Genomic DNA, 23,897 nt, shown 5'->3' with positions numbered 1-23,897 from the left:
TCAATCCTGCCACTTCACCATATTCTTCTATTTTTTTTATTAATTTAAGCCCTGTTTCTTGTGGCTCTTCCAAAATGGAGACAAAATCATCCGCAAAGGCCTATAATTTATACTTTTCCTTTTTTATTTCCATACCTTTTATCTCTATATCTTGTCTAATATTTCTATTTAATACTTCCAGTGTCAATATAAATAATAGGGGAGAAAAAGGACATCCTTGTCTTGTACCTTTTTTGATGTTAACCTTCTCAGTCATATCTCCATTTACCATCACCTTTGCACTTTGTTTATAGTATATCGCCTTAATCATATTAATGACTCTCCCCCCAAAGTCCATGTCTTTTAATTGTGCTAGCATAAACTGCCAGTTCACATTGTCAAATGCTTTTTGTGCGTTTAGGAAAATCAGTGCCATTTGTTTCTCTGGGTTCATAATACTCCAGTGTGTCAAGCTACCTCCGACAATAAAAAGGAAAGAATTCACCTTGACTTCATTTGGAATGAAAACAAGTACTTTTACTTTTACAGTCTGGATTGCAGCCAAGCAAAGCTGGAACTGAGACAAAATATAGCTAACATATCATATCCCCCAATTGTCCCTCCTCCTCCAGGAGGTCAGGCTGGTCTGGTCCAATGCCAACTCCTTCACGGCCCCTCGTGGTAATCTTCTTCCACAGGTCTCTGGATGTCAGTCAACTTAGGAATGCAGTGTCGGTTAGAAAAGCGCGCGCTGATAAAACACAGTAGTTAATTATCCCTCCCCCTGTTATGTCAGCCGACACCCTTAATAGGCTCCTTTCCTTCACCCTGGACGGAGGTATGATACATCTCATTTCCTTAACAGTTTATAATACAGAAATAAACAGTTTACATTCTATCTACTGATATAATCATTCAAAAGCATATGAAGACTGGAGTGGAGGCTGACATTCGGCCCTCCTGCAACAAGGACGTCAGTCCTAGAAAGAAAAAAGAGAAGTTAGGGTTTGTCAGGATATTTTTATAGAATTGTGCTATCTTTTCCAAGCACGAACATCTTCTTTGTTCACCCATTCAGCTTGGGATAACGGAAGTGTTTCCAGGAAATAAGATATTGAATTTTATTTCTATGTTTTCTTGAATCTAAAATTTCTTTTATTTCAAAGTGTTGTTCTCCTCTATGAGAATTGGTATAGGAGGGGTGTATGGTTAGGACGGAAAGTAGACGTGTGTTCAGGTTTCAGCAAACTCACATGGAAAACGGGTGGATTCTTCTAAGTGTTTTTGGTAATTGTAGTTGTACCGTCACGGGTTGATGATTTTACTATGGGGAAAGGTCCCACATATTTGGGCCCAAGTTTCTTAGATTTCTGAGTGGTTTGAAGGTATTTGGTGGAAAGATAAACCTTATCGCCCACTTGATATTTGTTCTCAGGGGACCTTGTTTTATCTGCTTGTTTTTTATGTGCACGGTGAGCGTCGATCGCCTTGCAGTCATTTTCCATGTGCTTTGTATTTGATCTATCCATTCTGACAAAGAGGAAACAGTAGTTTCTTCCTTTGGGAGTTCTGAGATAGGAACAAAATCTTGACCTGAAGCTATTTTAAAAGGAGTAAATCCAGTGCTACTATGAATTGAGTTGTTGTAGGCAACTTCAGCAAAAGGCAAGAGATCTGCCCAATTGTCTTGTTGGTAGTTAACATAACATCGCAGATATTGTTCTAGTACAGAGTTTGAACGTTCACAGCTTCCATTAGTTTGAGGATGGTGGGAAGAGCTTAATCCTTGGGCGGAACCAATGAGTCGCAAAATTCTTTCCAAAACTGAGAAGTGAATTGAACTCCTCGATCTGAAATGATGCGATTAGGAACTCCGTGAAGTCTATAAATGTGCTGTACAAACAACTTTGCTAGAGTCTTTGAGGAGGGTATTTTCGAACATGGAATAAAATGGACTTGTTTGGAGAAAAGGTCAGTCACAACCCAAATAACAGTATTTCCTGAACTTTCAGGCAATTCCACTATGAAATCCATGGATATTTCTTTCCATGGGGTTCCTGGTCTGGCTACTGTTTGAAGTAGTCCAGGAGGTTTTCCCGGAGGTCTTTTGGATGATGCACAAATAGGGCAACTTGCTACATATGCTTGAATGTCTTTTTTAAGACTTGGCCACCAAAACTGTCTTTTAAGAAGATGCAAAGTTTTCACAAATCCAAATCCTATATTTTGTCTCAGTTCCAGCTTAATGTCAAGCTACCTCCGACAATAAAAAGGAAAGAATTCACCTTGACTTCATTTGGAATGAAAACAAGTACTTTTACTTTTACAGTCTGGATTGCAGCCAAGCAAAGCTGGAACTGAGACAAAATATAGCTAACATATCATATCCCCCAATTGTCCCTCCTCCTCCAGGAGGTCAGGCTGGTCTGGTCCAATGCCAACTCCTTCACGGCCCCTCGTGGTAATCTTCTTCCACAGGTCTCTGGATGTCAGTCAACTTAGGAATGCAGTGTCGGTTAGAAAAGCGCGCGCTGATAAAACACAGTAGTTAATTATCCCTCCCCCTGTTATGTCAGCCGACACCCTTAATAGGCTCCTTTCCTTCACCCTGGACGGAGGTATGATACATCTCATTTCCTTAACAGTTTATAATACAGAAATAAACAGTTTACATTCTATCTACTGATATAATCATTCAAAAGCATATGAAGACTGGAGTGGAGGCTGACACAGTGTATTTAAAATTATTCTCATATTGTCTTTGATTTGTCTCTTAGGTAAAAAACCATTTTGAATTGGATGTATAAATTGATTTAAGAATCTTTTTAGTCTTTCTGCAATTATTGAGGTGTATATTTTGTAGTCATCATTCAATAAAGATATCGGTCTATGGTTTTTTTTATCTGTTGTAAGTCAGATCCGCGGGTCAGATCTAAGCACTCTGCGGGCCGGATATGGCCCCCGGGGCTTGAGTTTGACACCCCTGTGCTAGAGAGAGACCTGGTGGGGCAGTGGGCCTTTGATACCACGCACAGAGGGGGACCCACCAGTGTCCCACTCTGGCCTGGAACTCTACCCAGGGCCCCTCCCTTTGAACCCTGCAGCAACTATTTTATTTGATGTTTCTAGCTCTTTTGATACAAGACAGAGAGGAGTTTCTTGATTCGATGAACCGAATGATTTTCACTGGTCATCTGTTGTTTTTCTGAACTCGGCAACCTCGAGGTTCGCCTCTCTACCATGCTGCTTCCAGAACCATCCCCTCTGGTGGGGGCAGGGGTGTCAGAGGGAAGATGGCAGAGGAGGCCTGAAGCTTAAGAGGCAGATTTGAAGATCATGAACCCACTTGGATCATGCTGTTAAATGTGTGGGTATCCCTTTACCTCCCTCCTGCACCCACACATGCATCTTAAGCCTTTGGTTCTGAGCTGCTCTGCCTGTACACAGGTAGAGCGATCCTAGCGAGTTCCAGGCTCAGGAGCAGGCAGGGCCTTTGCTTCAAACCCCCTCCTACTCACCCCCTGGCTGGAAAGCCCTTTTCCCAACTCCCTTGGCCCCACTTGTGTGCAGCCATGGGTCAGTCATCCTCCTTTCCTGGATGGCTGCCAACCCCATTCAGCTTCTGGCAGGGTAGGGTGTGCATGAGCAAGACTGGCCAGCCGCCCATTGGGATCTTCGGCCAGGGTGGCCTTTTTGCTGGTCCCCCGAGCAGGCCAGCAGCCTCACCTTGCCTCCCTTCAGGGGCGATTTCCGTCTCCAACGCTGAAGGGCTGGACTTTGAGCTGCAGCCCCGCTTGCGTTTGGTGCTGCAAGCTGAGTCCCCTGCCTCCTTCAGCTTCATGGCCGTCACCGTCAACCTGCAGGACGTGAACGACAACCAGCCACGCTTCCAGCTGCAGAACTACGTGGCCTTCATTGGGGAGGCCCAGGGCTACGATTTGCCAGTCATCCAGGTACTCTGGTGAAAGCAGGCGCTGGTCCTGGGGGCTCAGGGCTGGAGGAGGAGGGGGGGAGAATCCTTTCTGGGGCGGCGGTGCTTATGCTTCTCTGACTGCAGGTTGTAGCCAACGATTTGGATCAGGGCCCCAATGGCCAGGTGGTTTACAGGATCAACCAGACGCAGCCAATGGATGGGCTCTACCGAATCAATGCCCAGACTGGAGCCATCACTACAGCAGCCATTCTGGACAGGGAGATCTGGGCCCAAACCCGGTAAGTCAGCCTCCTGTTTCCAGCCAGCCCAGCAATTCTGCAGAAGACCAGTGGGGTTGGCTGCCTGGGAGCCAGTGGCTAAGGCTTGAAATACTGGGCAGCTGAACTTTGTGCAGTCCACTAATTCAGTCAGTGTTCAGCTCAGGGAGGGTCCATGGTGAGTCACCCTCCGCTCCCTCTGCTCAAACAAGCTGTGCTGCAAGCTTAGGTCCATGCAACTAAGCACAGCTGGGGTTCAGACCTCCAGCCTATCTCCATGAAAAGGAGGTGGAGATGAAAAAGGTGCTCCATTTCAGGCTGCCTGGCACATGCTAACAAAGTACATGTTTCTCACAACCTATGCTGCCTGCAGCCCACTGGGGAAGGGACTTCACAAAAACTTGGAAGAACTCTGCTGGCACAAAGCTTTGTAGAGTGCCAGTCAAGGCTGGAGGGCATGGCAGAGTGTCAGTCTGTTTCCAGGTAGCAGCTCTGGGTGGCCCAGATCCCAGAGAAATTGAGTTGGAACCCAACTTGATAAATGCTGTGGGTGAACACAACAGTGGATACCTAGCTGAAAGAACAGTGGAGGTGGTGGTGCCACACAATTGTCTCCTAGGGCAAATCTGAACTGGGCCTCCCAGCCCACAAAACCTCTTGAGAAAGCTCTATTCCCCGCAGGCTGGTGCTGACTGCAACAGACAGAGGACACCCTCCCCTTGTGGGCTCAGCCACACTTACGGTGGTGGTGATGGATCTCAACGACAATAGTCCCACCATCCCTGCACCCTGGGAAGTGCGGGTAGCGGAGGGTAAGTGGTGGGAACGGAAGAGGGCCAGCTTAAGGGCTACTCTGTGGTGATTGGAGCTGTCCCACTGGAAACTCACAGCAAACCTGGGCCTCCCTTTGACCCCGCACTTCCCAGAGATAGCTTACTGAGTCCCCTTGCAAAGCCTAAGTCCCTCGGTTGAATTCCTCTATTGCTCCTGCAGATACCTTGCTAGGCACCGAGATCACTATGGTGACTGGGAATGATGTGGATTGTGGACCGCAGCTCATCTACGCACTCTTCCTGGACAGCAGCAACACCAGGACCTTCAGCATCCTACCCTACGGAGGCCATATTGTGCTAACGGAGCCTCTGGACTACGAGCAGCGCAGCCATTATACCCTCACGGTGCGTGCTTCTGACTCCCAGCATGAGACAGAGGCCAACCTCACAGTGCTGGTGGAAGACGTGAACGACAATGCTCCCACTTTTGGCCAGGCACTCTACCAGGTACCTGCCTTCCCACCCCTCTAGGTTCAGGTTTCCCTTGTCCAAGTGGCTCTGGAGGGGCAGTGGCCCACTGTCCCTCCAGCAGAAGTCCTTTCTGGAGTGGTCCTCCTCCCGTCCAAACAGGGAATGACTAGAAGACAGAGAGGAAAAGAGCAGCAGGTGATCTCTTCTCCTCCCAAAGTGAGAGCAGGAATGGAAATGGCTCTCCTCTGCTTGGGGTGGAAGAAAATTTTCCTGTGCTGTCTAAAGCTTCCTGTCCATGAATGGAAATACTTTACCTTAAAAGAAAAGTAGCCCAGACGATAGAACAAATAGTGGACAGATTTGGTTAATAGGAGAAATGGGGCGGGGGGCGGGGGGGCTTTGCATACTGTCCAGCTTGGTTTTGGGAGCCTCCTGCCTGTGGGTTGGGAAGGAGTGCCCCAGCTGTTCTAGAAGTCATGCCTGATGCCCAGGAAATCCCAGGAAGTGGCAGCTGTGTTTTGCACTGCCCCTGCAGGTGCTCGTCCCAGAACAAACCCCTGCTGGCACTTCCATCCTGACTCTCAGCGCCACGGACCTGGACTCGGGCACCAACGGGGAAGTCACCTATCAGCTGCTCACAGCAAGCGATCTTGTGGCCATCCATGCAAGCAATGGTACGTGCTCAGGGAGACCCCATGCTGGTTTGGGAGCAAGGAACTGGTTTTCTACCAGGGAGGACTGTCCTACCTCATGTTCTACTAGGTGGTCCCTAGGTTGGGTGCAAAGGGCTGCGTGCCTCCTTATCAGGCTTTTACCCTACCCCCTTTCACCAAGGTCTTCTCTCCAAATTCTAACTGTTCCTTCTGTTGCCTCATAGGAACCTTGTTCACCACTCAGTGTCTGAATCTGGAGCTTGAACGTCCCACGCTGGATTTAGTAGTGGAAGCTTGTGATAAGGGTCTCCCCAGCCTCTCAGCCTGGGCCTCTGTGCAGATCCAAGTCCTGGATGTGAATGACCACAGACCTCAGTTCTTGAAGCCTCAGTACAATGCCTCTGTGACAGAGGACCTGCGCCCAGGAACGATCTTGCTGATCCTGGAAGCCACAGATGCGGATGTGACTCGGGACAATGCCGCTCTGGATTATACTATTGTGAGTGGGAACAGCGGTCATGCTTTCCAGCTGGAGAGCCACGTGGGCGAGGCCAGTGCCTTGGTCCTGATTGAACCCCTTGACTTTGAGAGTGTGGCTCTCTACAACCTCACTGTGGCGGTGGCTGATCGAGGAGTGCCACAGCACAGTGCCATAGTGCCTGTGGTTCTTACTGTGCTAGACGTCAATGATAACCCACCTGTTTTTGGCCGCTCTGCTTACCGTATGGCTGTGAGTGAGAGCACCATGCCTGGTACGGAGCTGCTGCGGGTGGCAGCTCATGATCCCGACTTGGGCTCACATGGCCAAGTGCACTACAGCATCAGCTCCGGGGACCCTAGTGGGCTCTTCCAGCTGCATCCATCCTCGGGAACACTTCGCCTAGTCAAGGCTCTGGACTGTGAGAAATGGACCCAGCACAGCCTAGTGATACAGGCGTCAGACGGAGCAGGTGGGCATTTTGCCCTGGCATCCGTGGCTGTGGAGGTGAAGGACGTGAACGACAACCTTCCCTACTTTCCGATAGACATGCTGAGCACCAGCCTGAGGGAAAACCTACCTCCAGGAAGCCTGGTTACCACCATCCGTGCAGTCGACCCTGATGTTGGGATCTTTGGGGAGCTGCATTATGCCATTCTGCAGGCAGAGGACTGGGGTGCCTTTGACATCAACAGCAGCTCTGGGGAGCTACATTCGCGCCTGCCCTTTGACTATGAGCGCAGCAAGGCTTTTCAGCTGCTCGTGCAGGCCATGGATGCCGGCAATGGCTCTGCAACAGTCACGGTGCGCGTCTTGGTCACTGGGGAAGATGAGTACGACCCTGTCTTCCTCAGCTCAAGCTTCCACTTTGATGTTCCAGAGGGGGCGCATCGGGGCCAAAGTATAGGGCACGTGACTGCCACGGACGAGGATGAGGGCCCGGATGGGGTAGTCCTCTATGCCCTGACCAAGCCATCCCCATTCTTTGAGATCAACCAAACGAGTGGGATCCTGTATCTGCGGATGGACAGCCAGGCACCTTCAGGAGGCCCCACCAGATCGGAACCACGGCAAATGGTCCTGGAGGTACAAGCCCACAGTCCCCTACGTGCCTCTCGGTCAGCCTCTACTCAGGTCACCATCGATGTGACGCATACGGCCTTTGGTCTGGTGCCTGATCTCAACTTACTGCTGGTGATAGCGGTGGCTGCCTCGCTTAGTGTGGTGGTGGTGCTGGCCGCCGTGGCCATTGTACTCGCTCTCCTCCGGTCACAGCAGGGCCGTAGCCGTAAGGAGGCTGATTTGGCACACATGCAGAGTGGCTCCCTGCAGAAATTGGGCCACGCAGACCCAGCCCTGCCTGGGGGGGACTGTCTGTACCATGAGGCATTGCCTGGCTATGGCACAGATTCCGGGGGGGCCTACACCACGAGAGGGGGATCACTGGACCCATCCCACTCGAGCGGGCGAGGCTCAGCTGAAGCTGCTGAAGATGACGAAATCCGTATGATCAACGAATGCCCCCGCATGTCCAGCGTCACTTCTTCCCTGCAGGAACATCTCGTGGCACGCGGGCCTGATTCTGGCATTCAGACAGATGCTGACCGGCTTTCTGACATCTCCTGTGAACCGGCCACACTTGATGCCACCCACTGGTTCAAGAACAGGAAGGGGCCAAGTCTGCTGCTTCCTGGGCAGACCCCGCAGCTCTATCGGGATGACGGTGGCAGCAGTGGGGCCTACCTGGGCTCTGGCTGCGGCCTCAGTGTCTCCTCCAACAAGGACTACTCTTTTCCTGAGGATGGGAAGCCCTGCGTGGATGGCTCCCTGACTGCCATTGTGGCGAGTGACGAGGAGCTGCGTGGCAGCTACAACTGGGACTATCTTCTGAACTGGTGTCCTCAGTTCCAGCCACTGGCCAGCGTGTTCACAGAGATTGCCCGCCTCAAGGATGAGAGCTCCCTGCGCAAGCCCTTTCCTGCCAAGCCCAAGCCCCGCATTGACCCCCCTCCCCTCATCACTTCTGTGGCTCACCCCGGGGCCAAGTCAGTGCCCCCCAAGCCAGCAGTCGGCCGGGCTTTCCCTCACCTATCTTCCCTTCGACGGTCCCCCATCAGCCACGAGGGCTCACTCTCGTCGGCAGCCATGTCTCCCAGCTTCTCTCCCTCACTCTCCCCTCTGGCTGCCCGATCTCCCATGGTGTCCCCCTTTGGGGTCTCCCAGGGGCCCACTGCCTCCTCCACCATAAGCATCGAGCACTCCTTGGAGGCCCCTGAAGAGGCAGAACTTCGCATTTAGGGGCAGCCCAGGAGTTGCCCTTGGCAGCAGCTGGGCATAGAGGTCTGAGCAGCAGCCACATTGGGGGATGCTGGCCTTACCTCAGCCAGCCCTGCCCTGCATGGGGTCCTACTACTCCCTGATCTCTAGGGAGGGAAGCTGCAGATCCAGGGAGACTTTTTCTGTGGGACTTGCCTGTCAGTGGGCTCTGCTTGCAAGAGCACACATAAACTAAATGGCACATTCCCCTCGTGGCACATAGGCTGGGATGCTCTGTTGGATGTCTAGCCTAGTCCGAGGGAAGGCCAGTCATGCCAACCCCGCGTTCTTGGGATTTTGGGCCTCGCCCCTTACAAGCAGCAGAGGCAGCAAGAAGACGGCCCCCTCTCACGGCTGCCCTGACCCCAAAGGGCCCCTTCCTTCCAATTCAGGAAGTTTATATGGTGCTGTGGAGGGCAACACGATGCCGTGTCTCTCTATCCCTGCTGGCAGCATGCAATAACTCTTCCCCAAAACGGGGTGGGGGGAATCAACGGTACTGATTGACATAGAGCAATAATAATGCCCTCCGGCTCTCCCCTCTCCCAACAGCAGTGGGGAGTGAGCACAGGGTACCTGGGAAGGTGGAAGCAACCACTTCAGAGGCAGACCGGGCTCCCTCTGTCTCATTCTAATGAACATCCCTAGGAAAATGGCCTCGCAGGAGAATGGCATCTTTCAGGTCCCCTCCTGGTCTTTGCTCTGGGCTCCTGTTGGCCTTCCCACGCCTGAGGGCTCCAGGGTGGAAGAGCCAAGGGGATGGGAAGGGTGGTGATGGTGCTGAGTCCTTCCGGTTGTTGGTCCCCACTCCTTGCTGCCTCCACAGGGCAATGCACACTGAGCTCTGGACTCTTCCTGCAGGGAAAGGGGTTGGGGTGGGGGATGAATCCCAGAAGGGCTGATGGGGGTGGGGGAGAGAGGGGAAATGTCCTGTATCCTTTCTGCTCAAAGGATCCTTTTGCTGTACCTTCACTCCTGTCACATAGGCACAAACTGAAGTTCGCCAAGTTCGTTTCAGTTTGCCATTCCAGTGGGGGGTGGGGAGGGGGCTCTTATTTATTGTCCTGTTTTCTCTCTGTGTTCTTTTGCGTGTGGCTGGACAGCCTGAGTGGTGGGCATTGCCCATCCTGGTCCTTCTGTTGATGGGCCAGAACCCAAGTGCCAAGTTCTTGACATAATTAATGCCTTAATAATAAACCACACCGTGTAACCAGACTTCTCTCATCTACTTTGCCCGGAGCGGAGAAGCAGCCGGGGAGGCAGTCCAACTGGGCTCCTGTGTCCTTGGGTGCCAGACGGGCCCACTTGCCCTGGTGAATTGGGCGCCAGGAACCAGAAGGACACCTTGGGTGGCACTGCTGCTGTGGACCCTCTTCTACCAGGAGCTCCCCTGCCTCACGCTTCTCACAGTAGAAGGCGCAGCTAGAGAGCAATTTATTTCCGGGGGGGGGGGAGGCATCTGGAAAAGTTCATTTAAAAAAAGACATCTGGAAAGCCAATGCATGTTTTAAGGGAAGTTAAAAAGAAAATTCGTTAAGCAAATGCAACCTTAGCAATTTTCCACATAGTCATCTGGTGAAGGTAAAATATTAATTCACTTGAGATTTAATATAATTTTGCAGAATTTTTGCTATATAGCAACAATGGATGATGATGCTTTTACAACTACTTACCATGTAAATAGGGTAAAATATTATTTATTTAATTTATATGCTGCCATCTCACTCTGCAAAGTAAGTCTGAGCTGAGAAACGGAAAAAATGTCCATGGCTGAAAATATAACCGTAAAGCTCGAAATCATAGAAGAGAAAATGAAACAAGGGTTCCTTTTTGAAATTCCTAATAAAAATGGAAGCATGGGAGATGCCAGAATATGATGGCCCAGGGTGTGCCAAATGGTCTAGAGCCAGCCAAACTGACCACCACCTCCTGTAGAGAATTGCAATGTGCCATCCGCAGGGATGCCCTTCGAGACCACCCAAAACCTTTGTGGTGAGAGCTGCACAAGTCACTATTTTGCTTCAGAATGCAAGGGGGCTGGAGCCACTGTTTGAACCCACCTTGTGGTGGTAAGGGTGATGAATATTCCTCCACCCTTGGCCCTATTTCAGGTGACCTAGGCACCCTTTGAAGCAAGTAAATCAGAGGTTCTTCTGTGGGTCTCTGAGGCATATGATGAACATCTGATGGATAAAATCACTCAGAACTTTCACGGTTCTCTGGGAGGGCTTCTGATATCTTAAGTTTGGCCACCTTTGTGTTGGATCCATGCTCCTCCTGGCAGGTCAAAGCTGCCCAGGAAATGAGGGGGGGAGAATATGTTCTTCCTTAAGGGAGAGGGTGGTATTAAGGAGACAGCCCACTTCTCAAGGGACCATCACTTGATCCAGCCCATCTGGACAGTTGTTATCCAGTCTTCCAAGGTTGGAGACGTTGGGTTGCACTAGTTTCAGGGGACTGGATGAAATGTATTATCTGGACTCGAACCAAGATAGGGGACCGAGAGCGAGCGTTGATCATACTCTCAGATGAACTCTTCTAGGAGCAAGAAGGGGTAGTACTTGCATCTTCGCTCTTGACCTCTCAGCGGCCTTCAGTACCAGTAACAACAGCATTTTTCTGGATTGATTTTGGAAGCTGGCGTTGGGAAGCACTGTGTTGTGCTGACTCTCCTTTCTCTGGGGCTGGTTCCAGTCAGCGTTGATAAGAGAAACACCAAGCCTCCGCCCCTCTTTTGTGGGGGCCGCAGTGCGCCATCCTTTCTCCTCTTCTGATCAAGATCTCCATGAGATGCTGTAGGAGCTGCACTGATGGTTTGGGATAAAATATCAAGTATGTGGAAGTATTCTCCATTTTACATCTCTGTCCCTGGGGCCCGAGTGGTTCTGTGGGCCTCCTGTCCCAGGGTTTGGTGGCTGAGAGGGCCTGGATGAGGCACAATAGGCTTTAGTGCCACCCAAGCAAGGCTGCGTGACTTTGGGAGTTTGGACGCCCAGGATCTTCCATCTTCAGTCTTGGATGGGGTGGCATGGACTCAGTGCGCAATCCCATCTCCTGGTTGCGTTAACAACCATGGATTCTAACATTTTTCTCGGTTGCTATGCACATTTTTCATTTTTGCAATATGATGCAAAAAAATTTTTAATTTATGTTTGCCGCAAAGTTACTTAAGATGGGTAACCATGCAAATTGAATAAAATAAACCGAAGATGCCAATTGGCATCTTTAAAGCAAAGGATGGCTTTATGGCAAAGGATGTGGGAGTCTTCAGGACCCTCTGCTAAGAATCAGTTCCTCCAAGTGACAGTCACAATTGCCTTACCTCTGAGCTCAGATGAACTCAATTTGGAAACGAGTCCCAAATTTGTGGGAAGGAGTGTGTGCCAGGGCTGCATGCAGCCCCTTTTGTATCCAAATTAAATATTGTGAGAAATGCAGCATCCAAAGACAGAGACATTGGATTTAAAGTTGCTGAGAGAACACCAACATTCTCAGGTATTCTGGAGATTGGTTGACTAGAAGTGGGGAAGACTGGTGGGTTTTCTTACTTCATGCTAACACACAGGTGAGAAAAACTTTCTGTTTTCCCCTCAAACCCCAAAGAGCATATGCAGGGATAAGAGTTAAGAAGATAGATATTATGCTTTATTTATTCATATTGCATAGCCACGCTTTTATGATGCTGGGCCACTCACAGTTAAGACATCAAATCTTGCTAGGACACTTTCTTGCTTTAATTTTAGACACCAATAATTCACAATCTGCTCCACAGTTTGCAGCAGGCAAAGTCCTGACTGACTGGATCCTCTCTCTTTGTGAGATATCCATTGGACTCTAAGGTGATTCCTACAGGGATGTCCATGTGTAAAGTATATGTATTTTGATGCAGATGTTGCCAACTAACAAAAAAAAAATCATCTGACAACTCAGTCCACATACTCGCTGTGCTACTTACTGTCCTGTTCAATTTACCCTGTGATTCCATGTTCCTCTGCCAGTTCCCTATTAGCAGCACTAATTTTTTTCTTGGGGCTGCGTTTAGCATTTTAGCAATTTGCCATAGAATTCTTCAGTATTTTCCTTTATCACATTGGCAGTAAATAATGTATGGTATGTAACACTAACCTTCACTAGATAGCTACTACAGCTAGTCCTTGATTTACAACCACAATTGAGCCACAAATTTTAATTGCTACATGATCTTTGCCCCATTTTACGGCCTTTCTTGCCACAGTTAAGTGAATCTGGCTTCTCCATTGACTTTGCTTTTCAGAAGTTTGCAAATGGACATCACATGACCCGGGACACTGTGACCGTCACAAATATGAACCAGCTGCCGAGCACCCAAATTTTGATCACGTAACCATAGGGAACCTGTGATGGTCATAAAACTGAAAGACTCCTCTTTTTTCAGTGCTGTTGCAACTTGTCAGTAAACAAATGGTTGTAAATTGTGGACCACCTGTAATTTAGATACAATTCTGTCATTTTTTGAGCAATATCGGAGCACCTATTTGGTGATCTTTTAGAATACATTTGACACTCAGTTCCTTAATATAAATCAGTGGTAGTCAACCTGGTCCCTACCGCCCACTAGTGGGCGTTCTAGCTTTCATGGTGGGCGGTAGGGGTTTTGTCCGATACTGAAGCACTTTCCTTTTTTTTAATTTAATTGATTTTTTAAAAAAAATTCATAGCATTATTTAAAAACATTTTCATTAGGTTTTCATAAAATTCCCCGTGACAATTTAAATTTCTGAAAATATACTATTTGTATTGCCCGCGCATAAGTTTAGTTCACGTTACGTAAGTGAAACTAAATGGTGCTATAGTATAACCGCAAACAAAAGAGCCTCGTCCCAGAATAGCTCGCGCATCTCCCCCCACACCACCCAGCTGTAACAGATAAGCAGAGCTGGTAGCTGGCAGCCCCCCCAAACCCAATCCACAATGCATGAGAGGCATGCGCAGACAACGATACACGGCACATTACTGTGGAACCGGTGGGCGGTTAGAAAATGTTACTACTAACAGAAATACAAAAGTGGCCAGTAGGTATAAAAAGGTTGACTACCCCTGATATAAATGCATGTCCTGAATTATGTACTATAATTTTGTCAACTCACTTTATTTCAAAAAAATCAGCCGTGTTATGCTTTATTACAACTTTAACCATTTCAAGTTATTTTTGGTTCTTGCATTTCACAACCGGACACATCTGCAGAGCTTAGTGGGCCTTTTTGCTTATCACTCTGAGTGACCCAGCTACTTGCAATTCCCTTCCCTTCTTCCCTCCTTCCCTCCCTCCCTTCCTTCATCTTTACCTCCAGATTCCTCTGGATCTCTCTGGGACCTGGGAAGCCTCAACATCTGCTACACAAACCTGTCTTAATGGAAGAAAGATAGCCATCCGATTTTCTTGAAAATGATCACAATGTATAGATCTTATCCCAGCTTGGATTTTACATATTTCCCTTCTCAGGTGGATTGTCTTTCCTCACATCTGCAGAATCCCCTTGCCCTCACCTCCATGGTGGAGTAGCCCAAGGTTTCCTCCCTCTCCTTCGGGCTTAATCATCAACAATCAGCCATCATTGCTGTCAAGGTCCCTGAAGCTGGAAAGGGAATGTTGGTGCTGATCAGATGGCACAGAATGGCAAGAGGGAAAGTTAATTCCTCGCAAGAGGAATACGAGGAGGAGGAATACGACATCATCTATCTTCAGTCTACAACACAGTCCTTTCAGCTGTTCCAAGAAGGCTCCACACTCCCCCTGTTTTTAATGATTTTTTAGTTTCCCCCACTACATACATAATTTATGAACAGGGTATTGGCCATATCATATCTTATACAATTCAGTATATTCAAATATATTTTACTTAGTTACAGTTTTTGCCAAAATATTCTTTTTTCATAGTTTCTATTCATTTCCTAATATTTCCTTGCTCATTTTATTTATTTATTTTATTTTGTCAAAACAATATATGTAGGTATCATACAAAAAGATTATATAATATATAAACTCATATATGAGTAAATATAAGGAGGTATAAGCATATATATAGGAAGAAGAAAAGAAAAACAATAGGACAGGAACGGTAGGCACGTTTGTGCACTTATGCACGCCTCTTATGGTCCTCTTAGGAATGGGGTGAGGTCAATAGTAGAGAGTTTTTGGTTAAAGCTTTTAGGATTATGGGAAGAGACCACAGAGTCAGGTAAAGTGTTCCAAGCACTGATGATTCTGTTACAGAAGTCATATTTTCTGCAATCTAGATTAGAGCGGTTGACATTAAGTTTAAATCTATAATTAAAATTAAAAGTTAAAATTACAAAATTTTATTAAGTCACATCCCCTTTTGCCCTCAAGTTCTAATTTCTCCATTTTTATTCATATTCATTCCCTTTCATTCTTTTTTTTTAACTATTTCAATTTTTATCCTAATATATTCAAGTGTATTTGGGGTTGTCTTTCTTCCATTTCCTTTTCACAGCAGTTCTTTCTTCTTCTCTCACTCCTTTCCCTCACTCCTTTCCCTCACTCCTTTCCCTCACTCCTACTCCTCTACTTCCCCTTCCTTTCTCCCCCTCCACCCTACTTCCTCCCTATCTAACCGTCTCGCCTACTCTTATTTCCCCTACCTTTCCTCCTCTCTTCTTCCTTTTCTTCTTTCTCTCTCCCTCCTCCCTTTCCATCTCTTTTCTTCTCCTTATCTCTCTCCATTGCTGTATTTATTTTCAATATTTCTGGTGTCCAGACAACCCCAATTTTCTCATTTATTATGCATATTTCTCAAACCTCCCCTCCTATATTTTAGTTAACATTGTCTTCATCTTATTCCAGTTATATCATACAATCAATTAATGCAACTTTCCACCTCTTATTTTCTTAACTTTTTGGTTCACAATTCAATACTTATTATTTTCTTCCAATAGTGTACATCATTTACTAACATTTCAATTTTATTCACTTTTACATCTTAATTTCAATCATTTTCACTTTTAAACCATGCTATCTTTCACATTTCATTTGCTGGATTTCTTCTGATTTCCATTATTTCAGAAAGAAAAGAAAAAAAAAGAAAGTTTCTACCACTATTTTAGTTTCTTTTCTACTATTCATTTTTCTCCTTCTTTTAACTATTTTCTTTCAGTCTCTCCCAGATCTCATTTCCTGGTATTTTTCTCCCTTTCTCCCGTTCTTTCATCTTCTTCTTTCTCCCTTTCTTGCATCCTCTAATAATAATAATAACAACAACAACAACAACAACAACAACAGTGTTGGAAGGGACCTTGGAGGTCTTCTAGTCCAACCCCCTGCCCAGGCAGGAAACCCTACACCATCTCAGTCAGATGGTTATCCAACATTTTCTTAAAAATTTCCAGTGTTGGAGCATTCACAACTTTTGCAGGCAAGTCGTTCCACTTATTAATTGTTCTAACTGTCCTTAGTTCTAAGTTGCTTCTTTCCTTGATCAGTTTCCACCCATTGCTTCTTGTTCTACCCTCAGGTGCTTTGGAAAATAGTTTGACTCCCTCTTCTTTGTGGCAACCCCTGAGATATTGGAACACTGCTATCATGTCTCCCCTAGTCCTTTTCATTAAACTAGGCATACCAAGTTCTTGCACTCTTTCTAGAGTCTCAACATCTTTTTTACATCGTGGCGACCAAAACTGAATACAATATTCCAAGTGTGGCCTTACCAAGGCATTATAAAGTGGTATTAACACTTCACATGATTTTGATTCTATCCCTCTGTTTATGCAGCCCAGAACTGTGTTGGCTTTTTTGGCAGCTGCTGCACACTGCTGGCTCATATCTAAATGGTTGTCCACTAGGACTCCAAGATCCGTCTCACAGTTACTACTATTGAGCAAGGTACCACATATCCGGTACCTGTGCATTTTGTTCTTTTGGCCTAAATGTAGAACCTTACTTTTTCACTGTTGAATTTCATTTTGTTAGCGCCAATGTTCTAGTCTGTCAAGATCCTTCTGTATCTTGAGCCTATCTTCTGGAGTGTTGGCTATTCCTGCCAGCTTGGTGTCATCTGCAAATTTGATGAGTTCCCCATCTATCCCCTCGTCCAAGTCATTGATGAAGATGTTGAAGAGTACTGGGCCTAAAACAGAGCCTTGGGGTACTCCATTGCATACTTCCCTCCATATGGATGTAGTTCCGTTGAGGACTACACGTTGAGTGCGGTTGGTCAGCCAGTTACGAATCCATCTGGTGGTGGTGCTGTCTAACCCACATTTTTCTACTTTATCTAGTAGTAGGTTATGGTCTATTTTATCAAATGCTTCACTGAAGTCCAAGTAAATTATATCGACAGTTTTCCTCTGGTCCACGAATTTTGTCACTTTGTCAAAGAATGCAATAAGATAAGTCTGGCATGATATGTTTTTGACAAACCCATGTTGGCTTTTGGTTATTACTTTGTTTGCTTCTAGGTGTTCGGTGATTCATTGCTCCATTATCTTTTCCAGAATCTTCCCTGGTATTGAGGTCAGGCTGATAGGTTTGTAGTTTTCTGGATCTGTTTTTTTTCCTTTTTTGAAGATGAGCTCCAAAAATTTCCAGTGCTCCAACACTGGAAATTTTTAAGAAAATGTTGGATAACCATCTGTCTGAGATGGTATAGGGTTTCCTGCCTGGGCAGGGGGTTGGACTAGAAGGCCTCCAAGGTCCCTTCCAACTGTTGTTATTATTATAACTACATCAGCTCTTTTCCAGTCCTCTGGCAGTTCCCCTGTTCTCCAGGATCTTTGAAAGATATAGTTCAGTGGTTCTGAGATGTCATCTGCCAGTTCCTTCAGAACCCTGGGGTGTAATCCATCCGGTCCTGGTGATTTGAACTTGTCTAGGGTAGACAGATGTTCACTTACCATTTTTTCCCTATTTTAACTTGTGTTCCTAATCTGTTTTTTGTGGTGCTGTTTTTGATAAGTTGGATTGTTTTTTCCTTTTGTGTAAAGACAGATGCAAAAAATGAGTTAAGTAGATCTGCTTTCTCCCTGTTGCTTGTCACCTTCTTGCTACTTCTCCCAGCAATGGGACAATTGTTTCCTTGACTTTTTTCTTGTTTTTAACATGTTGGAAGAAGCTTTTTTTGTTATTTTTTACTTTTGTTGCTAGCCTTTGTTCATTGTGAGCCTTAGCTTTCCTCACTTCATCTTTACAGGCTTGGGCTGTTTGCTGATATTCTGCCTCAGTTATTTGCCCCTCTTTCCACTTTTTATACTTGTCCTTTTTGTCTTTCAATTTGTCAGATAGTTCTTTATGCATCCATGCTGGTTTCTTTTGAGATCTATTATTTTTCTTCTTCATTGGTATTGTGCTAGACTGGGCTTTTATAATCTCACTTTTCAAAATTTCCCAAGCTTCTTGAGTTGTTTTCCCCTTGAGGATTCTCATCCATGGAATCCTTCTCAAGCTCTCTGTGAGTTGAAATTAGCTCTCTTGAAGTCCAAGACTCTAGTTTGACTTTGTTTTACTACTTGCGTTTGCATAATGTTGAATTCCAATATTGCATGATCACTTGACCCCAAGATTCCTATAGTTTCAACACCTTCTATCATTTCATCTCTGTTAGTGAGAATTAAGTCCAATATGGCTGATCCCCTTGTTCCCTTCTCTACTTTTTGGGAAACGAAGTTGGCTGCTAGGTTTGTTGAAACCTGTTGGATTTTCCACTTGGTGCAGAGTTTGTCTCCCAGTTGATGTCAGGATAGTTAAAATCCCCCATTACTACTGTGATGTGCTTCCTACATACCTTAGCTGACTAGCAAAAAGTTCATCTACTTCCTCTGTTTGGTTGGGTGGTCTATAGTATATACCTATGGCAATATCATTTTCCCTCTCTTTAATATTGACCCAAATGCATTCAAGATAATTTTCATCATTGTTGTCTCTATTTCTATAGAGATGTAGTTATTTCTTATATATAGTGCAACTCCACCTCCTCTTTTATTTGGTCTATTTCTTTTAAATAATTTATATCCCTCTAGCTGTATGTTCCATTTGTCAGTTTCATCCCACCAAGTTTCCGTAAGGGCAACAATATCATATCTGCCCTCATTTACATGAATTACTAATTCACCCTGTTTATTCCTCATACTCTGTGCATTGGTGTATAGACATTTGAGTCCGTTTTGATTGACCTTGTGTTTACTATCTACATAACCTGTGTTGTGCCTGACGGCCCCTACTTTCTTGCCACCTGTTTGATTAGTGCACATGGTATGGCACTCACTATTAAATGCTTGGTTTTGCTTGATAGCAGGGCTGATAATCTTACCCACACAGACATCTATGTTACATGCACTGATAACCCTATTAATTTTGGATTGCTGGGGACAGAAATGTTCTGTATCATTTAATTCTCTGTCCCCACTGTTCAGTTTAAATATTTCTCCAGAAAATCTGTGAATTTATTGCTAAGTAACTCAGACCCTTTCTTTGACGGATGCAATCCATCTCTCTTGTATAGTTTTTTATTGGACCAGTTGCAGACATCATGACGAATACAACCAAAGCCTTCCCTTTTACACGGCTCCTTTAGCCACACATTAAACTCCATTATATGCTGGCCTTTACCTTTTTGTTCCTTATATTCTTTTCCACCTTTCTCTGACTTTTACTCTTTTAATTTTCCCTCTCAATTTTTTCTCTATTTCCTCCTCTTCTCTTTGTTCTGTCACTGCTAATCCCAGTGTAACCATCTATTTTTTTTCACTTTTAATTTTCCCCCCAATCTTTTCTTTTTTCTTTTTTCCTTTTCTTTTTTTAAATATCTTTCCCTCTCTCCATTTTTATTTTTTCACTATCAATCCCAATGTGATCATCTATATTATCCTCACTCATTTCTTTTTTAAGATTATATTTTTGTTCTTGTTTCCTCATAATTTTTTCATAGTTTTTTTTATTTTTAAGCCACAATTCTGCTTGTTTGTTCCCATTAATAGACTCTCGCACCATTTGAAGCATTTCCCATAATTCCTTCCAATTCTCCATATTTTCGATATGAAGTGAAAAACTTTAGATTTATTTAACTTATATAGTCCAAATTCAAATTTGTTACTTTGACTTATATATAATCCAAATTCGAGTCCACATAGTATTTTTTCTTCTTTGTTTCTGAAAATGTCCAATTCAAATGTTCCTTTAAGCTATTCCAATTGAAGTCTTTGTTGATTCCACTCCCTTTTTTTACAATCTTGCTGCAGCTGTATTAACAAAGCCTCCTTCGGACTTTAAATGATGCGATACTTTCTTTCCTCCAGCAGATGTCTCTCTCCAATTCACAAATACTTCAGCAACAAAATGTCACTTGTTAAACCACAAATTGATTACTTCCTGTCTCAATCCTTTTGTTAGCAACCCATGTTTTCCTTCAATTTTCTTTTCCTTTTCTTATTTTTGGTTTCTTCCAAAGCCCGTTTTAAATTCAGATGGAAAGTTTCCTTTTGGAGGCTTTAATCACAAAGTTCCGGTTTGCTTTTTACTTTCTTCTCTTTATATTTCCACGTGCCAATTAGCCACTAATTTCAAGTTGAAAACTCCTTTTAAGCTTTAATAAATTTTCTTCTTACCTGAGTTGGCTATTTATTTATTTATTTATTTATTTATTTATTTATTATTTAAATTTGTATACCGCCCTTCTCCCGAAGGACTCAGGGCAGTTCACAGCCAAGTAAAAATACATAATACACTATAAATACAATTAAAATACAATTAAAAAAACTTATTAAATTGGCCAGAATTAAAATTTAGAAATAAAACCCATTAAAAACCCATAAACTTAAAAAACTAACCCAGTCCAGCGCAGGTGAATAAGTGAGTTTTAAGCTCGCGGCGAAAGGTTCGGAGGTCCGGAAGTTGACGAAGTCCTGGGGGGAGTTCGTTCCAGAGGGCGGGAGCTCCCACAGAGAAGGCCCTTCCCCTGGGCGTCGCCAGACGACACTGTTGCGCCGACGGCACCCTGAGGAGTCCCTCTCTGTGAGAGCGCACGGGTCGGTGAGAGGTATTCGGTAGCAGCAGGTGGTCCCGTAAGTAACCCGGCCCTATGCCATGGAGCGCTTTAATGACGTTCACTAACACCTTGAAGCGCACCCAGAAGGCCACAGGTAGCCAGTGCAGCCTGCGCAGGATAGGTGTCACTCGGGAGCCACGAGGGGCTCCCTCTATCACCCACGCAGCTGCATTCTGGACTAACTGTAGCCTCCGGATGCCCCTCAAGGGGAGCCCCATGTAGAGAGCATTGCAGTAGTCCAGACGAGACGTCACAAGGGCGTGAGTGACTATGCACAAGGCATCCCGGTCTAGAAAGGGGCGCAACTGGCGCACCAGGCGAACCTGGTGGAAAGCTCTCCTGGAGACGGCCGTCAAGTGGTCTTCAAAAGACAGCCGTTCATCCAGGAGAACGCCCAAATTGCGCACCCTCTCCATCAGGGCCAATGACTCGCTCCCGACAGTCAGCCGCGGACTCAGCTGACTGTACCGGGATGCCGGCATCCACAGCCACTCCGTCTTGGAGGGATTGAGCTTGAGCCTGTTTCTCCCCATCCAGACCCATCCAGACCCGCTAATCACTCATCCGATAACTACTCCATTCAATCATTGCTCCTACTCAAATCTCTTTGTGTGGCTGCCCCAGCTTTGACAGCTCTAATGGCTGTCTTCCCATGCCATTGAATCGAAGGCTAATGTCAGCGCTCCAGGGAATTTGCCACTTCCCTGTTCACGCCGATGCCTCCCTTCTTCGCTGTTTCTACAAGACAGCTATGGTCCATAAAGAACCCCCAAATGGCTGGGATATCGGCATTTTCTCCGGAGCCCCGGGGACCGCCGTCCCGCTGCAAGGTTGGCCATGCCTCTTCTCAGCTCCACACCTATTTGCACCACTCTGATGACCCTGAGGAAATAGATAAACCTCCAAGTGACCTCAACGACCCTCCAAAATAATCCAAATGACCAACTGTCTGCAAGGAGTATAAATCCTTCCATTTCCAACATCCTGTCAGAGCTGAAGAAGCTTTATTTATTTATTTTATTTATTTATTTTATTTTTGTCACAACAGTATATGCAAACATCGACATAAAACAACAACACATCATAAAAGAAAAACATATATATAAGTAAAAGTATGCAATAACTATATTAATTTGATATAATGAAAGGGAACAATAGGACAGGAACGGTAGGCACTTTTGTGCTCTTATGCATGCCCCTTATAGTCCTCTTAGGAATGGGGTGAGGTCAATAGTAGACAGTTTTTGGTTGAAGTTTTTGGGATTTTGAGTAGAGACTGTAGAGTCAGGTAGTGAGTTTCAAGCGTTAACAACTCTGTTACAGAAGTCATATTTTCTGGAATCAAGTTTGAAGGAGTTGACATTAAGTTTGAATCTATTGTTTGCTCTTGTATTATTGTGATTGAAGCTGAAGTAGTCTTTTACAGGAAGGATATTGCAATAGATGATTCTGTGTGTTAAACACAGGTCATGTCGGAGTCTTCTTGGATGAAAAGTGAAACCAGGGGTGAAATGCTATCAGTTCACTCCGGTTCGGGTGAACCAGTAGTGATAATTACCAGTTCGGCAGAACCGGTAGTAAAAAAAAAAAAGCTACCGGTCCCTTTGAACTGGTATTTCCGATGATCAGCTGTGCTGCGCAGTTTAGCTTTGTTAGAAAGCAGGATTTCCTGTTTTCCAGCAAACCGATAGTGAACCGGTTCAGATTTCAACCGAGCGAAACGCCTTCAAAGAAAAAACAGAAAATCCAATTGCTTCTTGAAAAAATACTCTTGGGTCCTCGCAAGAGAGGAACAATATTCAAAACAGTGGCAAATTAATGGACTTGGCTAAAAATAAGAGCTGATCAGGTGCAAACATTCAAAAACATAAAGATTAGTTTGGTTGAGCAATAATGCTTGTGGAAAAGACCTTGGAGCTAATGGGGAGGCTCCTTCTCCGCTTCTGGAGCGGAGCTAACAGGAGCTAATGACAAACAAATGAGTCCCCAATGTGATGGGGATGCCCAAAAGGCAAGGGAAATACTAGGCTGAATAACCTTCAAATCTCAGGAATCAAAAGAGCAGTTTCAGCCAATTCAATTCAGATCTGGGCATAGCACTTTAACAATGATTCAAACCAACTGGATTGGAGGGAGAGAGCAGTAAGGCCTAGAAATTAAGCTCTGCACAGAGAGTTTAAAGGACTGGGACATGTCTCTGAAGTTCCAGGAAAGCAGATGTCAACTCAGTGTGATCAAAAGCTTTCTGATTCCAGAAGCAATTTAACAACAGAAGCCCTGACTTAAAGCAGGCAATTTCCCTTCATGGGGATACTGCAGCCAAGCATCGACAGCCTACCTCTGGAAGTGTTTCAGTTGTCATTCCTGCCCCGAGCAGAAGGTTGGACGAGAATGGTGCAGTGTCTAGAATAGATGACCCCCAAGGTACTGTGTATTTTCTAGCTGGGCTGCAGATGAAAGCGAAGCCTGGGAATAAATGAAATTCCTGCTTTGTGGTGAAGCTCAACGGAGAAGAACCAGACAAGGCGTGCGAGGTCGGCTTGGTGACCGGCAGTCCAGCTGCTCTCAAGCCCAGATGGATCCCGGGCGGGGTCCGCCCGAGTTCTCCGGCGAGCCAGGCCGCCCGCCATCCCAGCCCTACGCAGGAGCCGCCGAGGATCGACGATCCTCCCAGAACGACCCTAACCACCTTCTCCGGCCCCTGCGGTTCCCCGAGCGGTGCAGCGGAGCTTTGGGCTCGCTCTTCCCTGGAATGAATTTGCACCCTATACCCCCACCCTCCGCCGCAGGCCAGCAGTGCGCGGTAAGGAAGGCAGGACGCGGGAGACCCCATTGCTGCTGTCGCTCTCCGCAACTACGAACCGCAACTGCGGAAGAAGAGTCCGGTCGAGCGATCGCTCCAGAAGCGGAGAAGGAGCCTCCCCAACAGCCCTCCAAAGACACACGCCTTGCCGCAAGCCCCAGCGCCACCCGACGGGAGGCGCCGCAGCCTCGGCGCAGC

General features: G+C 46.0%; 2 protein-coding genes across 11 annotated transcripts in view; one reads left to right on the top strand and one right to left on the bottom strand.

Moving 5' to 3' along the window:
• The window catches only part of DCHS1 (dachsous cadherin-related 1), a 48,681-nt gene extending 38,433 nt beyond the window's left edge, over positions 1-10,248 (top strand). For 7 of the 8 annotated variants that reach the window (XM_058184728.1, XM_058184729.1, XM_058184730.1 and 4 more), the window contains 6 exons: positions 3,721-3,932; positions 4,037-4,191; positions 4,852-4,982; positions 5,164-5,450; positions 5,950-6,088; positions 6,292-10,248. In XM_058184728.1, the coding sequence (XP_058040711.1) occupies positions 3,721-3,932; positions 4,037-4,191; positions 4,852-4,982; positions 5,164-5,450; positions 5,950-6,088; positions 6,292-8,843 (3,476 nt within the window). In that variant the 3' untranslated portion in view covers positions 8,844-10,248. The remainder of the gene's footprint in view (positions 1-3,720; positions 3,933-4,036; positions 4,192-4,851; positions 4,983-5,163; positions 5,451-5,949; positions 6,089-6,291) is intronic. The other variant, XM_058184733.1, reaches the window with a different exon arrangement.
• The window catches only part of LOC131199224 (uncharacterized), a 108,902-nt gene extending 85,025 nt beyond the window's left edge, over positions 1-23,877 (bottom strand). The window contains exons 1-2 of one of the 3 annotated variants that reach the window (XM_058184753.1): positions 23,235-23,877; positions 495-959 (exon numbers count right to left, since the gene is read on the bottom strand). In XM_058184753.1, coding sequence (XP_058040736.1) covers positions 954-959; positions 23,235-23,729 — 501 coding nt within the window. In that variant the 5' untranslated portion in view covers positions 23,730-23,877 and the 3' untranslated portion in view covers positions 495-953. Of the gene's footprint in view, positions 1-494; positions 960-21,899; positions 22,621-23,234 lie in introns of those variants that run through there. The other 2 variants (XR_009155304.1, XM_058184752.1) reach the window with 2 other exon arrangements.
• Positions 23,878-23,897: the final 20 nt, after the last annotated feature.

This window comes from Ahaetulla prasina, chromosome 5, assembly GCF_028640845.1.
Source record: "Ahaetulla prasina isolate Xishuangbanna chromosome 5, ASM2864084v1, whole genome shotgun sequence".
Classification (NCBI taxonomy): Eukaryota; Metazoa; Chordata; class Lepidosauria; order Squamata; family Colubridae; genus Ahaetulla; species Ahaetulla prasina.
Note: the sequence above shows the minus strand (reverse complement) of the source record. Positions and strands in the feature narration are given on the sequence as shown.